The sequence below is a fragment of the Penicillium atrosanguineum genome (genome assembly GCF_028827265.1).
Source record: "Penicillium atrosanguineum strain IBT 20685 chromosome Unknown utg000006l_segment0_segment0, whole genome shotgun sequence".
Taxonomy (NCBI): Eukaryota; Fungi; Ascomycota; class Eurotiomycetes; order Eurotiales; family Aspergillaceae; genus Penicillium; species Penicillium atrosanguineum.
Window position 1 is genome coordinate 683,613 of NW_026623138.1, and position 16,441 is coordinate 700,053.

Consider the following 16,441-nt stretch of genomic DNA (forward strand, 5'->3'; position numbering starts at 1 on the left):
CACTGGCCATCTTGATATATGCTTTCTTGTAAGAGGACAACTCTTCTCTTACTTTGCCATCTTCTTTTGCGCGGATTATATGTACGTGGTACGCAAACACAATGCCTGGTTCAGTTTGCTATGAGTCGTCCGCTGTTTGTGTATCACACATTTTACCTGGCTCCCGCCATTATTGGGACTATTCAGTTGCATCGCTCGCGGAGGCGGAAGCCTCGGTATACACGGTTTCAGTGGATCGCATAGACACGATGAAGAAGGTATGATGAAGCGGGCCCATATGACGAGGTAAACGGATTTGCGGCCAAGAAAGCCGGAGCCCAGGTACTTCTGTACCTCGAGCACTGCCAAATTTAACTTTAAACACTTGTCACTAAGCTCGTGGCCGAACGTCTACACCTAGTCGTCCGCATTCACGAAGTCGCGACTGCGAGATAGATATACAAACGTTTCGGTTTTGGCTGACGCTACTTCGAGGAAAGCGGCCGAAAGTTTTGTCCCAACAGATACATCTGCGTCTCTGAGGTGCTCATGATTTCGTTCTACAATGCTCCCCTTCAACGGCAAGTCAAGATCAGCCGGTAACCCATTACCCTCGGATGCTAGGATACTCATTGCCCGAAGAGGGTTCTCAAGCCTTGTCCCTGGCGAGATGGCACCTTCCTTGCGATAAGTGAAGCCTGGGGACAAGAACCAGAAACGCATGAGAAAGAACTGGAAAATTCGCGTGGTCGTGTAAACGGGGGACTCAAGATGCGAATTTTTGCTGGGATATGTCCTAATGAAATTTTCTATTGCCTAGAATACCCGCTGTGAATAGAAAGTTTCCACGGCAATAGGTTATTCCGTTAGTATAGCTTAGCAGAGGTGTTACGTGCAAATTACTTTCATAAAGCCATCTGGCTAAAGTAACTCACATGGCAATCGCACGACCAAAGGATGATTATAAGCAGGTTCTCACTTATTTGCCATGCAATAAGCCTTTGAGCATTCCTACATGCCGCATGTCTATAATTATTATGATCGGTATCATGTCTCATCTGCATCACACGTATTGGAGGCCCAATGCCGATGAGACGGGCAGCTGCCGGGTATTTACCTTCCGCAAGTGGATAGCTCATCTGCAGCGGTGGTAAACAAGGACAAATTCAAATTGGGCTGAAACTTCATGCATGCTCAACTTTGGATGTGTAATCTGCCAAGTGTCTAGGCGTTTGGCTAAGTTGGCAGGCTGACGTCCCGCAGATCTTTGTCGATCATGCTCCGATATTTCAAGATTATGTACTGTTGATTATGACGTAGCACGGGACTAGCAACGGTCGGAGCTTTAGTGCCGAGACCTTCTACGCACACCTTCGGTGATTTACATTTGCAATATGCGACGATCTGAATCCCGATCTGCTCGGACAAATTACTTTCCGGCAACCGAGTCAGGTTTTCATATATTCAGGAGTCAATGGTAGCCGCAGTTGTGCATAGGACAGACCATTCTACAGGGCATAGAGTCGAGGCTATCAGGGTGTGCATGGAAATCCTTGCGATGATCTCCATAAGCAGCTTTATTGGAAGTTTGGTGGCTGCAAGAGGACAGGGGTAAGTCTCTCATTTTGGAGGCACGCTATATTAGTGAAAGAGCTGGAGCCTGACTATTCAGGCCCATTTCGAACGAAGGCTCGGTCTCTTTCGAATATTGCATATTTTACGTTTCTGTGCTCAATTTCTCTCGCTTGCATATTTCTCTTGTGTTTGTTCAAATTCCTTGTACCTGTGATACCAATACGCCCCAAGTGCTGGCCAATTAAGTCACAAATGTGGAACTATAAGAGACAAGCTTCGGATATCCGTGAATCTACCTTAAGCAAATAGGAGGATCCAATTAGCTATGATGAAAAGATGTGAGAGATGCAAAGGTATTAAGACATAAGTCAAACTCGAGTATGTGGATTAGAGTACGCGGGTATTGTGTCTCGGGCGGCCTTCTGACGCAGATTAAACCCCAATATCAAAAGAATTGACGAGTCGTCAAAGGCCTGTACCTTCACGGAGTTAGTATTTTACCGAGCGTTCCGTGGCTTTGGGGGGGACCTCCATTCCAAACGCCCTCTAAAACCGACGAATTGCCAAGTACAGCATCTTTACTGTCGATCATTTCCCTCGGTCATTCACCAACTCCCGAATGGTTCTGTGCAAGGTTATGCGCACACCCTGTCGGACTTCGGGCAGCGAGGCTCCGACCGAGTAATTTTACAGTGCATGCAACTAAATGGCTCAGGCGACCCCCACATTGCGTGGTTTTGTATTTGATGATATAAATACTTTGTCGACCTAGTAGCTCAGGAGAACAGGAGCAAAACCTCAGCACTATCGAAAAATTCATGACCATGGAGTCTGTCAGCCATATGCCTACAATTTTAGGTTGCTTTCTCGGAATAATATGTCTCGTAAGAGTCCACCTTGTCATATGTTTCTGCGCCAGGTATTTTTCAGGGCTGACTTCAATGTAGCACTTCATCTATAGCCGGCTTTCCAACCCGCTTTCGCGGATTCCTGGCCCTTCGATTGCTAAATGGACCGATCTTGTCTACCTTTACTATTGGTTCGCCGGCAAAGTCCCCCACTATGTCCATGATCTGCATGAGAAATACGGTAAGCATCTTGATGATCCGGCAATATATAGAAGTGAAAGTCGCGTCGAATACAACGCTAACAGGTGGCCCTAAGGTCCAATTGTTCGAACCGGTCTCAACAAAGTCGATGTTTGCGACATCTATGCGGTGAAAGAGATCCACAAAACTAACTCGCGTTTCCTTAAGTCCGCATGGTATCGCACACTCTTACCCAACGGCCTGGAAAACGTGTTCTCGACCACCGACCCGCATTTTCATTCTACTCGCCGTCGTCTGCTAGCATCGCCCATTTCGGACTCGTCGCTTCACCAGCATGAAGGCCTGATTGAAGGCAGGGTACACCTGGCTATTTCAAGAATGGCTGAAGAGGTACAGTCTCGAGGGGTTGTCGATGTATTCAAGTGGTGGCTCTTCATGGCAACCGACATCATCGGTGAACTGAGCTTTGGGGAGTCGTTCCGCATGCTTGAGATTGGCGAAGTAATCTATCCAGCGAATTGTGAACGCCCAAAATCAATGCTAATAATACGTCGCAGAAAACTCAATATTCTTTGGATCTGGAGCGGATCTCAACCCTCCAACCGATTCGAACAACATTCCCGACCCTTGTCAATCTTGGAAAATATCTCCCCTTGCCTGTCTTCAAGCGCACTATAGCCTGTGGAAAGCGAATGGTCATGTACTCAAGCCAATCCGTCGACCGTTATAAGAAGATGATCGATGAAAACCCCTCAAATCCGAAGAAGACTCTGTTCACTAAGCTTTTCGACACCGAGAAAAGCGGCGTGTCTCTGGATGACATAAAGAAAGAAGCGCAGGGGTACATTGTCGCGGGAAGCGATACGACAGCGGTTACTTTGACCTATCTCACTTACGCCGTTTGTGGAAATAGCCAAATTCGAGACAAGTTGGTTGCCGAAGTGGCAGCATTGTCTGAGCCAATTCATGACAACGACCTTCGGAATTTGCCGTATCTTAACATGGTTATCAGCGAGACACTTCGTTTGCACACGGCTGTGCCTTTTGGGCTGCCTCGGGCTGTGCCATCGGAAGGCGCCAAATTTAATGGATACTTCCTCCCGAGTGGAGCGACCGTTTCTACCCAGTCCTACAGTCTTCATCGTGACCCCACGGTCTTTCCTGACCCTTATACGTAAGACGGTGAACCCCTATATACCAACGAGACATTCTGATAACAATTCAGTTTCAACCCTGAGAGATGGGAGAATCCGACCAAGGAGATGAAGGATATTTCCATGCCATTCGGTGGTGGATCACGAAGTAAGTCATATAGATGGCTTTGCAAGACAAATCGGCTGACTCTCTCAACAGTCTGCATCGGATTGCATCTGGCCCGTATGGAGCTTCGCTTGGGGACAGCCTTATTTTTCAGAGAATTCCCAAATGCTCAAAGATCCGACAAAGAAGGAATGGGCCCTAAGGACATGGAAATGCAGTCTTTCCTATTGATGGGACCACGGGGACACCGCTGTTTAATCGAGACGTGATCCATGCGGTGAAGCACGAGTCAAGGTATCCGTAAATATGTGGAGTTTGAGGCGATCGTCGTTGATGGGGAATCATGATCGGAATGAACATCATGCAAACTCTTGCTACAAGATTGGGGATCTACCCAGCTGATGGACCTCGAATACATGTAATTTAGAGTGGCAGCGAATGCAAACTCTTGCTACAAGATTGGGGACCTACCCAGCTGATGGACCTCGAATACATGTAATTTAGAGTGGCAGCGAATGACTATTTCTCTAAGGTATTTGATTTCCATTGCCCCTTTATAGGATTGTGAATAGAGAAATGGCAGCACTGGTCTAAATTATTGCCCCACGTGAACCAGACGCTGATCTCTCGTCTGCTCAACCAGTCACGACATCAGTTCAAATGCATAGTGAAGATTGAAACCCGGATGCAGCACCCGTCGCCGCACTACTGAATAAAACCAAGTCGTTTTAGGGATCTTAAAAGTCAATAAATATGGAATTCCCTGGTCGATAGGGAGTTCCTCCTAACCCCCCCCCCCCTACCAATGTGCGTAGCGAGTGTGGAGAAAAGGTCTAAAGCTTCTTTCGCCCGAGACAATAGTTCGGGGAAACCCCACGCTTTGACCTTGCCAGTTACCTTCCCAAAAGATTCTATCATTGTAACTAGTCAATCACCAAGTTTGGTAACGTTTTTACGGTTTCCAGTCTAAAACCTTCGCTATTCTCAAAACGCGGTCACAGATTCAGTGTCTTAGCTCCATTTCCCCGCCTCCACATCTCGAGCCCCAAAGTTGTGCCTTGCCATCGAACCGTCGATCGCACCTGCCTTCTCCACATTCAGTTCTCAAAAAGCCCGTTTAATGGACAATTCCATCACTCTCGACATTTTGCTCTCGGGAGCATGTAGATCTCTAGCAGCCTCTCCTAGAATTTTATTGCTCCTTCTGTCCGATGTCTGCACTATTTAGTAGCTCTCCCCTCATTGGCTTTTACCCCGGATTCATTTTACCCAAAGCCATTGCCAGCTTATCTGGGGAATCCTTGGAAAGTACCTTTGTCTTCACCTCTTCGCAACCGGCCCATCATATGTCGTCCTCCAACTCTGACCCCAAGGCCGAAGTCGACCCTTCCAACCTGGAAGCTGGCATCGAGCATCAAGATACTTTAAACCAAGAGCCAATTCAGAACCGACACTCACTGCGGTCCGTTCAGTCTGTCGACTATGGTCGCTTTGGTCCTCTTGCGCGTGTCAGGACTTCGGGGACTCTCTACCCTCCCTTCGCTGGAGAGTTTCAACCCGGTTCCTTCCGTCCTGGTCCTGTTGAGCAGCGCAAGATCGGTAACCCTGCTCCATTGGGTTTATGTGGCTTCGCCCTGACGACATTCGTTCTGGGTTGTATCAACATGAAGGCTCGCGGTATCACGGAGCCTTATATGGTGGTTGGCCCAGCGTTTGCCTATGGTGGTCTTGTGCAGGTGCTCTCCGGAATGTGGTGAGTGAAAACCATCGAGTCCGAAACAGGTAAAGGAGTGTTAACGACATGAATAGGGAGATGGCCGTTGGAAATACGTTTGGTGCGACCGCTTTGACCTCGTACGGCGGATTCTGGATCTCTTTGGCAATAACTTTCACCCCGGGTGGGTTCGAGATCGCATCAGAGCTTACCAAGGCTGACAATGGGTCCATGGGGATGTTTTATGATTCACTCGGTCTTTTTCTCATGGTAGACTTCAACCGCCTCCTCTCAACTTTCTTTCCCCAACAAGCTGACTCGTAGTTCCATAGGGATGGTTCATTTTCACCTTCCTAATGCTTCTGTGCACCGTGAAGTCAACTGTGGTCTTCTTTTCGCTCTTCCTTTCAGTAGATATCGCCTTTCTCCTCCTAGCATTAGGATACTTGATTCGTGACAGCGTGGGAGACCCGAGTCAGAAGATTCTCACGGCCGGTGGCTTCTTCTCTCTTCTTGCCGCGTTCCTCGCCTGGTGGGCTGCTTTTGCCGGTGTCGCGGACACTAGCAACAGCTTCTTCATCGTCCCTGTCTGGCACTTCCCGTGGTCTGAGAAAGGCAAGAAGTCACGCCGCAGTAAGGAGTAAGCGAGACTCATATCGTGTTGGGTGGCTTTGTGAGCGAAAACTGAGATGTCTATGAACTGGTTCTTGTTTTGATCTGGTATTCATGGCTAAAGCCTGCATGTTCTTGATTATTAATTAACGAGGAATATCTATAGTACGCCATCAGTACCCTGGCTCAATTCATTAAAGTGAATAACTCGTTATTGGAAATATTATTGGTTCCAGCTTACGGGAATTACTTTTCCAAGCGCTGCTTGTCTACCCAAAATTTACAGATCACACATACAATCTTGAAACCTTCCCACAACCAAAAGCCCAAATTCAGCATTTACTTCCGTCACTGCAAGACTGGTCGCACTTGTAGGTGCCAATCCAGTTGTCATCACCATACACATCTAAACCCATAAGCCAACCATTCAGCACCTGGTGCAGATAATCTAAATTCTGTGGAACGCCATTTGACTGGCCCTCCGATGAGCAAGGATAATCTTCCGTAAGACCCTTGTTATCATTCAAGCCACTGTTGGCCGTGAACCACCCATTGTAAGAGCCAAACGCCTCGATCGCATTTCCGCCAGTGGAATCTATCTGCGACTTCAGGTACTTCGTACCAGCATCCACATTATCCTGGATTGAATCCGTGCACTCTCCGTTGGGATAGTTGTCGCATGAGACTTGCATCAGTCCAGGAGTCGGCCCACCTGCGTCTGCGTTGCATGACGATTCTTGCATAGCGATCACGGCTAGGATAACGGGATCAACGCTGTACTTGGATGCGGCGCTTTGGAAGTATTGGTCGTATTGGGAGCAGGAGGAACCAATGCCGTTGTAGAAATCATCGAGGGAGATGTGATAGAGGTCATCCAGAGCCATGTAGGGTGGGTTCCATCCATCGGAGGTGATGCCGGTGTTTAGCCAGTCTTCGGATCTGTATTAAAGTTAGGAAGCCTCTAGTATGGTTAAGATCAGAAAAACAATTACCCGTTAGGGCCGGTATTAGGCGTCACATCCTCGGTCGCGCCCTGAGCTTTGGGGTTTGTACCGACCCCCGGGTCCGTGGACTGGGCATTTGCGTTGGCAGCTGCCACCAGCGTAGCAACAAGGGCAGATTTCTTGATAAATTTCATTGGGGTTGAAGAAATCAATTTTTGACCAGCTAGGGATTGGAGTGAAATGCTAAGAGATACTCTTCAAGCAGACATGCTGCCATATTTATAGCAGTAGGGACTTGTGATTATTCTAAAAGCAGTCAAGCCCGCATCTACCTATTTCTCCTACAGTGTAACCTCAGGGGATCAGCAAATACTCACTTGAGAATACGAGCAACGAATTTCTTCAAGGAGCAAACAGACAGTGTTGAGCGTGTACAGGATGCCATGAAGTCGAACCAGTTTCTCTATTAGGAAAACGGGCTATCTGAAAAGGTGAACAGGGGCTGATCAACCGCGCAGTCCTGGAAATCTGGGCCCAATCCTGTGAAATATTCCATTGGTCAAGGCCTGGGGGCTGCGCTATTTTCCACAAATGTCATTGGTGAGGCCACATAGCGGGTCCGTGGGGGTCTTGCCGATCTTTACTTCTAATGACCACCTGTTGAAACAGCGCGATGGAAGCCAAGATCAAGAATAACGCAAAACGGGAATTCCCAAATGTAAAGAGTTAAAGATAGATTGTGTCTTGGACACTTTTACCTAAAGTCTTGGGGCAATTTCCTAATTCACATTTCTCCCGCATGATTCTCTTCAGACATAAACTATGGAGTGTGGGCTTTGCTACATTCAATTAATGAGCAAGTCGTCCGTTGAAGTTGTCCCAACCATTCCGGTCTAGTGATGATTCGGGTGGCGCCGTGTGAATACTGAGAAGTATTAAGTACTCCACTCAGAAGCCACTCCACTAAGAGCTATATGTAGAGTCACGGCTGGCCCTAGCTCGCCTTTAATATTGGGTATGACGCTGTACATCTCGTTGCGTCTTCTTTGTGAAGAGATAACGATGACCCAAATTTCCATTCAGAATGATGGCAGTAAGTTTGAGCACCGAGCGCGATAGCTATAGGCATTTGACTTTTGATTTACCTAGTGCCAACCTCTAGTCCCTATATACACCTTCTTTAAGTGGTACATGGAGTCCAAAGAATCTCAAAAATTGTGGACTTCTTTTTTAGCCTTCCATACTGTGGTTAAGGTCTGCTTTCCTCAACAGAGTAGCAATCGAGCCAGGATACAGATGATCTAGGTTGATCATGGTGGACAACACACAGCTCGATCTGGAAGGAAGTGGTACGGAGCGCGATCAGAGCTCTATCTTATAGAGCACTTACCCCATGGTGGTATTGGCTCTTTTTGAACCGTGATAGGAGTCTCCCGCACTGACTGATTTTTGGGGCGGGGCAGAACAGGAAATGTCGAAAGGCGAAAGGCTGCGTGTCGTGATCTAAGCACTGTCGTCACGACGTACACACAACTTTTCTTCATCATTCTCAGATCCTTTGTGGGGAAGGGGGAGTAAGACACGTAAATTCAATTCGGTCTTCATGTCAGCGTTTACAACTCAAAGTTCCCGGAGCTTGGGTGGCGGGAAGGTTCCAACAAGCCCGACCGACCGTCGGAAAATGTGGATGATATGCTATCAGCCCTGACGATCCCGCTTCGCAATTCTGAGCGGCGTCCAAGCGTATGGATCCTAGCGATCAGAGGCTCGACACAAGCCAAGTGGGTCGCCGAATGGACCCGTAATAATCTTCAGTCGTCCAGCGAGAATTCTCTGTGCGTTCCTAAATTTTGGTAATCAGCTGCCACGAGGCGTCTCCGCTTCACAGCTGGCTTCCACAAAGCTTCGGGGAATTCTCTGCCTGCCAAGTTTCCCCTACGCCAAGTCTCTAGTTAAACTATGAGACCTTGGATTACCACGTTCATGTCTCACCCTAAACAAAACCTTGTGCTACACACAGCAACAATTCCTTTCCGACCTGCATTTCATAAATGACCTCGAATAACCCTACAGGAATCATGCTTCATGGGTAAATCAGCCATTCGTCAGGGCTAAAAGTAATTACGAATCCCAGGTGAGTCAGGGGTTCAAGCTTTTCTCTAGCACTAGCGGCAGCAAGTAAACAAATGGGATCTCTGATTCTCCACCATAGAGGGGCCGCGGAGGCGAATAAACAAAGGACAAGGTTCGATAGCAAATTCTTAGTGATTCTTTGGGGCAAAGGACCACTTTTGATGTCCCGCATCAAATCATCGCCCCTCCTCCTGGCGTTCTGTATTTTCGATGCAAAACGTGGGGCTTCCGTTGATAGTGGATGCTTAGGGGGTTGAGCCACTCGCTTTATAGAGAACATTCCTGGTTTCATAAAACCCCTGTTGTCTTCAGATCAGAGCTTTTTGATGACCTCCACCAACCCCTGATTCACACCCCCATAGCCATCATGTCGAGCTTGTTGCTGTCATGGATGCTGGCTCCTCGGGCATCACCCGAGGACCAAACGCTCCAGCGTCGTGCATACGACTCTTCCTCGTCCGTTGCAGCTAACTCCCCAAATTCAGGAGCAGGTTCGTGGATTATCGATCCCTTGCCTGGGCTGCAACGAGGTGGTCTTATTGCGGTCGCGACTTTGGCAATTGTCTCGCTGGTGGCCACGTTCTCTTTGCTTTCCTTTTTTACCTATCGTTTCATTTTTTGGAAGAAGTACTACAAACGTTACATTGGATACAACCAATATGTCGTTCTCATGTACAACTTGGCCCTTGCCGATTTTATTCAAGGATTGGGATTCATTGTTAGTCTGCGGTGGATCAGTCAGAACTCTCTTCACGCCACCGACGCCGGATGTTTCTTGCAGGGAATCTGGCTTCAGATTGGTGACCCTATGAGTGGGATGTTCGTGCTTGCTATCGCTCTGCATACTTTCATGCATGTCAGTCTGGGCCGTCAGCTCAGTCACAAGGTCTTCGTGTCTCTCGTGGTTGGCCTTTGGGCTTTCGGAGTTATCCTCGTCATCATCCCTATTGCCATCTACGGCCGATATGTCTGGGTGCCTTCCGTCGCATGGGTAAGTTTTTAATTTATCTTTACTCGCTTTTTCTACGCTATCAAAACCACTTGCTGACATCCTCGTTCTAACAGTGCTGGATGAGCACCCAACACCCTACCCTCCGTCTCTGGACACATTATTTCTGGATCTTTGCCGCTCAGTTTTTGAACCTTGTTCTTTACGCCATTATGTTCGTCCAGCTTCGACGCAAGATGTCCCAATCGAAAATTCTGGGAGCCAGTTACACCGAGAGTCTTCGCCGCATGAACCGAGTCGTCTCTTACATGGTGTTGTACCCTATTGTGTACATCGCTTTGACACTCCCACTGTCTGCCGGCCGTATGGCATCCGTCAGTGGACACGGCCCCAGTGTGGCCTACTTTTGTGTTGCAGGTGCCCTGATGACTCTGTCCGGGTTCTGTGATGTGCTGCAATACACCCTGACGAGGAAGAGTATCGTATTGGAGGCAGAGACCCGATCCAAGAAACGCGACGACGGCTACTACGATCTCTCGACTGGACAGAAGAAGTCCAAGAACGGTAACCTGTATTCAAGCGAAGAAAAAGGCCCGGTCTCTACCGTCTGCGCTGCTATGCCAGGCACCGATTCCACCGACCACATTATTCCCAGGGACATTGAAATGTCGGCCCAACCTGCCCACGTATATCAACACACGACCATCACAGTCACGCACGAACCAGCTTACGAGGCGCGATTGTAAGTCTGTCCCTAATGAAAAGCCGACCATACCCTACTTATTCTGGCTGTCCTTCTTTAATACGCTCTTTCGAATTTCTTTTCTCTTGTACATATTACGGAACAAATACCACAACCCATCTTTTATATCACTTTCACATTGATTTAAATCACCATGAGGCTCTTTCACATTGTTATTAGAAATTGACCAGGGATCGGTAATTCGGTTTACTTCCAAGGATCGATGTGGTGTCGCTTAAGTATCTCAATGACTGTGAGCCATGTTTCAAAAAATCTTTCGGAGAGAGGAAATAACCTTTTCATATTTGTCAAGCGCAAGAAACACATCTTCGTACTTCCTGATTTGATATGGCTCTCTTCGAAGAAGCACCTGTTTATGCTTATTGCTCCAGCCCTTGACACTCCGCAGTGTCTGCGCATTGTGGACAGCTCCTCCTAGCATCGGATCCAATATCACGCTGCATTCCTCGTTCGCAGGACTAACAAGAAGTGGGTCATGGATATCCCCTTCCAATTTATATTCCTTCCTCAAAGCCAATACTTCCTCTTCAACTCTCGTGTTCGTTGGGGATGGGTCGTATGGTGATTTGTGTCGCGCTACCTCGTCATCTGTGCCCGACTGACATGTTTCTGATCGTACGGGGTTGAGCAACTGTCTCTCAAGTAGAGCTTGCTCTTTTATCTGGTCGGCCCATGTCTGTACATAGCGTGCTGTGCGCAGATAATGCGGTTGGGTTGCGAAAGTGGTTTTTGCTGCTAGTAAGCAGCGATTCATTGACATGGAGCTTCTCATATTGATTGATATTTCTTTTGGAGTGGCAGTTATTGGGATAGAAAGAGGTTGAAAGTTGCCACGGCGTTTCCAGGGGCCTGTAGTCATTTTGTCCTTAAGAGACATGAATAAACTTCTTGAGTAACAACATGACATCACGATGTCGACGTTTACCCCGCGCACCATGCATATTTGATAAAGTCCGATGGTTAATTTTCGTGGGGCTGTTCTGAAGCTATGGTTTGGAGGTGATAAGGAGACAGCTACGGGCGCGTCTGGTGAAAGCGACCGTTCACGAAACCACTTAGAAAAACAAAAATTTTAATGTTTATTATATTAGAATTCATTTTGCAACGACTAATCTTTGGGAGTATTCAAGACATCTCCTCGTCCTTGTAAACGAGTTTTCCATCAATGTTTGCAATATGTGTAGCCAGATTGAGATCATTTGAGATGAAGTGTCCAGATGAGTCCCTGAGCTCGGAATGGAGGATAGGTGTATGCTCCGGACCCTCCGTAGAAAGGCTTATGTTTCGTGCGCCCGTGCTGAAGCCTGAGCTATTCCAATCGAAGTGTCCTAATGTCGAATGCGATGAGTCTTGTGGTTCAAGGTATCAGTTGCAGAGTATCTTGTAGCCACTAACCATCTTTGTTCCCGATGTGCTTATCGAGGAGAATATCGTCCTCAACTCCAGCACCCTCTTCATTGTTGCAAATTGCTATAAGATAAGTTGAACCTGGCGAGTGGTCCAGTTTCAGGTGAGCGTCGCAGGCACTTTTGTTAAACATTTTGAGCTGATGGGTGTAAAAAGTAGTGTTCAAAGGTTGGCTATGGGCAGATTTGTGAGGTGAACAAAAAGGTTAAGTCTTAAACAGCCGTGATAATCTTGACACAATGGTGGCTCGCGTGGCGATATGGCGAGACCTCCCATGTTTTGAGTTAAATATGACGTGTTTTTTTCCGAATATTGGTGGCAGATGACCCTAACTCACCTGGGATCTATTTGCCACTGTAGTGGTCGGCGGAGACCACTTGAGCAGTGGTACTCATAGAAATGGTAAGACCCACATTTCTACATACTCTGAGAAATAACTACTTGAATCCTTGAATTACGTAAACGGCCCAGGTGCCAAAACGAAGGCTTCAGTTGTTGCGGTCACAAGTACTAGGCTATATAGTGTTGTCACAAATCAGGTCGAACGCTTGAATGCTTAAATTTTGCACTACTCAACATTTACCCAGGCATTTTATGGTACATACGACCATAGGGTGTGGAGAACAGGGCTTCCCGTCCGCTCAGCCGTACTTAAGCCACACGCCGGCAGGTTAGTAGTTGGGTGGGTGACCACCAGCGAATCCCTGCTGTTGTATGTTTTTGCTTTTTCTTTGTTTCTTTATTTTTGGCTGGCAAAGGCAATCTATCTTCTCAATGTAATTCAGTTCTAGTATGAGCCCCCCTCGGCTAGAACGAAACAGATTTCATCGACTGTTGCTGATGTGCTAAGCTTCTCATCACCTTTGGGATTCTGAGTATTGTATAGACACATTGACATTCTACTTTCCCTTGACAGGCACGAGTACTCTGCCAGACCTTTGGAGACTGCAGATTAAGTCAAAGCAGAAATCCATGCTAGTCTACGTGTTTGTTCTCGGATTCTTTCTGACGGTGACATGGATCATTTGTATCACTCACTGGTAAGGGCCCTTAAACCTTCACCGACTGCAAACATATTGTGATTCGGTCTTGCATGGAGGTCAGCCTGGGCAAAAGTCTACGTGACGTTGGGTTTTACAATAACCTCAGCGGCAGCCAGTTGAAATAAGACTATAGTTATTAACATATTAATTGTTTTGTCATCGAGATTAGATTTGCAGGACAGTTTTCCCATTGTCCTTTATCTATCTAATAGAGAGCAGTCAGGGGCTGTAGGTATTGTTGCGACAGTCATTGTATTACCTCTTTGTCCTATTTCCTTTTCTATTTGTTACTCTCTCTCTCTCTCTATCTCTCTCTCTTCGTCTCGCCTTGTGTTGCTAGATAGAAATATTATCATCTTTGTTCTCTATTCCTTACATTGATCACCTCCAGTGAAGTGTTTATCGTACACGGAGCAGACCAAGTTACACGAGAGGGCTTGGTTTTTTACTCGGTAAGGGGACCAAAGAGGATAAAACCAAGAGCTGCAGATCATTATCAGCCTCGCCAAAAGCATAGGATTAGATTATTTAATAAATGGTTTCTGTCAATGGATAATAAAAGGGAGGAAGAGCCGTTTCTAGATAGAGGGGAATATTTTCGAACAAGTAAGGAGGAAGTGTTTGTCTTCTTCCCATGGGAATAAAGGCGGTCGCATCTAAGGAACTCCTAAAAGAAAGAAATAATAATCTCACAAATAGATGATCTAATTTGATCTGCGCTATCGATAAATTGCTATGACGGGACGAAGTCCCAGCAGTTATGCCACTATATGGGCCAGACTAGGCCGGCGGCAGTAGATACTTTTTTTAGAGTAGAAAATAAATTTTAAGCAAAAGGATTGATGAAAGCGACCGAAAACGAGAACGACGGATTCACTATGACTAAGTGACCTGTGATGCCATGACCCTTGGACGGTACCACGGGTTGGGGGTCAGGGAGCTGCTCAGCGGCGCTTCCCGTCCACTGGAGTGCTTCACGTCGCGCATCTTCCGATCATTACTGCCCACGAAGCTGACAGTGTAAATGAGTCGTGACAAATACTATCTCGCACTGGGGTAGGCAACACGCGAATATTCTCTGATTGTAATTGAATGAATCTCATTGATAGTTCGAAATCAAAATCTCATTCGTAAAAGGGCCCAGGGTCCCTGGGGCGAAATTGCAAGGCTGGATGCATAGCAATACGAGATTTTTCAATGACATATTGCTGTTCTTGACAGGAATCCTCGCTTTCTTCCAAGGAAAGTTCTTTCTCAGTGACAGAAACCTCGTAGAGCATAGGGAGGAGAGCTTGAATGTGCCCTGAACATGCTAGAACATCACTCTCCGCCCCACAGTTGCATTTGTTAATGTCCGCCTTGGGGTCTTGAAGTTCATCATCTTCATAGCCGTCTTCCACGGTAAATTCTGGTGTGAGACTCGAAAGCATGTTGGAATGGCCAACCAAGATGCGAAGATCACAGTCCTGCTTAGAAAGAACCCGTTCGAGCTTTCTCGCGCATTTGCGATACAATTCATCTTGATCAGCGGCCATGTCATAGGCAAGGAATCATTTGTCCTTTGAAACTGTATCTGCTTAGAAAACCCGTCCACTTTTTTCATCTGAGTTGGTTACCTTGTGCTTTTGTGGTAGGCGATACGCTTATCCGCCCAGAGAACGGACGGACTATGCTTTCGCGGTGTTAGGCTATATGATTTTCAGAGCTCACGAAGTTCTTGGGTGTGAATCCATAGATCAGAACAGTGGTGTTTAAGAATTATATAGCTTTATCTACTTTCACATCACCCCACATATTGAGACTCAGCAAACGACTATGTTCCTGTCACAGAGGGCGATCAACCTCGGTAGGGAGGCGGGCTAGACTCCTCTAGATGTGGCCCGGGTCACATAGCCACCCAAGAATCAACCACATTTCGATCAAGTTCAGCAATACGCGGTTCCACCATGAGATACAAACTCGGCTGGTACGGCTGGTATCAGGTGGCGCCTTCAGTTTAAGGTAGTTCGGCATCTACTGGAAAGATGCCCCCTTCTCTGAGTCAAATTTTCGCTCGTTGTTCCAGCCTCTGTAGATATTTGGGTCAAAGTATCTTCTGCGTGCCGAACTCCCTTGAAATCAAAAAAAGAAAAATCTCTCTCTCTGACAGCTATGAATATATGCTCTTGTGATGAATATGACGCTATTCTATTATGGTCTGCTATTAATGACCTGGTCAGCTAAATATTTCCTTTGTCGTATGGGGACGGCTCTTCGTATTCTAAAAATTTTAAAGTATGGCCACGAGAATGAATGATGCCCAGGTAGCAGAATTTGCCACTTTAGCTTGGGCATCGACTTAAGTCATCGCAACCATCTACTTGAACCAATGATCTTTGTCAATGTGCATTATTCATCAAAAGAGGATGTAGATAAAACAAGTGAGCTAACAAATATGTAATACATGATGGGCAATTTCGAGGTTCCAAATCTCAAGCCTTTTACAAAGCGTGTCGCCAATCTGTAGCCCCCGATAGATGATTCACAAGCGCCAAAGCTTGCTCATGTAACGCCAACCTTTGAAATTACTGCACAGTCTGTTCATGGAAGTGCTTGCCCCGAAAGTGCCACGGAAGTCTTGTGCTGTCAGCGAACCCAAGTTTCAGCCAAGTAATACATTGCTCTCTTGGTCGCGCTTCTTTCAAAAGCCCTGCAATGAGTGTCAGATTTTCTCTCTACATATTGTAGTGGTGGAACCCATGACATAATAAATACAGTTGCGGCCTGAGGTGTCACGAATAGGTCAATACGAATACCGCGGTGGATCGGAGGTACAATTATCCTTCATGTTTATTACTTATGTAATCTAGAATCCCCTAACTAACGTGGTTCACAAGCGAGTGACGCACCCCAAAACATCCTTGAAGCTCAACAACCAAAATTACACTGTAATTTTGGTAGAAGTTGTCAAATCAGGATTAAATAAATCGGGACTTTTATACCAGACTTTCAATGCTCTAATTAAGTAGTATAA

At 46.7% G+C, this 16,441-nt stretch overlaps 6 protein-coding genes across 6 annotated transcripts; 3 read left to right on the forward strand and 3 right to left on the reverse strand.

The window, feature by feature from the left end:
* Positions 1 to 2,378: 2,378 nt before the first annotated feature.
* On the forward strand, positions 2,379 to 4,132 carry N7443_007385 (cytochrome P450; the record flags this gene model as incomplete). Its single annotated transcript, XM_056887441.1, has 6 exons — positions 2,379 to 2,438; positions 2,502 to 2,643; positions 2,719 to 3,104; positions 3,161 to 3,777; positions 3,829 to 3,905; positions 3,957 to 4,132. 6 exons carry the CDS (start codon positions 2,379 to 2,381, stop codon positions 4,130 to 4,132), a joined length of 1,458 nt encoding a protein of 485 aa, XP_056739132.1.
* A 1,077-nt stretch (positions 4,133 to 5,209) lies between these two features.
* On the forward strand, positions 5,210 to 6,221 carry N7443_007386 (acetate uptake transporter family protein; the record flags this gene model as incomplete). Its single annotated transcript, XM_056887442.1, has 3 exons — positions 5,210 to 5,616; positions 5,673 to 5,847; positions 5,910 to 6,221. 3 exons carry the CDS (start codon positions 5,210 to 5,212, stop codon positions 6,219 to 6,221), a joined length of 894 nt encoding a protein of 297 aa, XP_056739133.1.
* A 300-nt stretch (positions 6,222 to 6,521) lies between these two features.
* On the reverse strand, positions 6,522 to 7,327 carry N7443_007387 (putative extracellular soluble lytic transglycosylase; the record flags this gene model as incomplete). The annotated part of the gene is made up of 2 exons (XM_056887443.1): positions 6,522 to 7,128; positions 7,182 to 7,327. 2 exons carry the CDS (start codon positions 7,325 to 7,327, stop codon positions 6,522 to 6,524), a joined length of 753 nt encoding a protein of 250 aa, XP_056739134.1.
* A 2,306-nt stretch (positions 7,328 to 9,633) lies between these two features.
* N7443_007388 (uncharacterized protein) lies at positions 9,634 to 10,961 on the forward strand (the record flags this gene model as incomplete). The annotated part of the gene is made up of 2 exons (XM_056887444.1): positions 9,634 to 10,257; positions 10,332 to 10,961. 2 exons carry the CDS (start codon positions 9,634 to 9,636, stop codon positions 10,959 to 10,961), a joined length of 1,254 nt encoding a protein of 417 aa, XP_056739135.1.
* Positions 10,962 to 12,103: 1,142 nt separating this feature from the next.
* Positions 12,104 to 12,518, reverse strand: N7443_007389 (CVNH domain-containing protein; the record flags this gene model as incomplete). Its single annotated transcript, XM_056887445.1, has 2 exons — positions 12,104 to 12,327; positions 12,374 to 12,518. The coding sequence occupies 2 exons, from the start codon at positions 12,516 to 12,518 to the stop codon at positions 12,104 to 12,106; spliced, it is 369 nt and encodes a 122-aa protein (XP_056739136.1).
* Positions 12,519 to 14,552: 2,034 nt separating this feature from the next.
* On the reverse strand, positions 14,553 to 14,963 carry N7443_007390 (uncharacterized protein; the record flags this gene model as incomplete). The annotated part of the gene is made up of 1 exon (XM_056887446.1): positions 14,553 to 14,963. One exon carries the CDS (start codon positions 14,961 to 14,963, stop codon positions 14,553 to 14,555), a length of 411 nt encoding a protein of 136 aa, XP_056739137.1.
* Between the last annotated feature and the right edge of the window lie 1,478 nt (positions 14,964 to 16,441).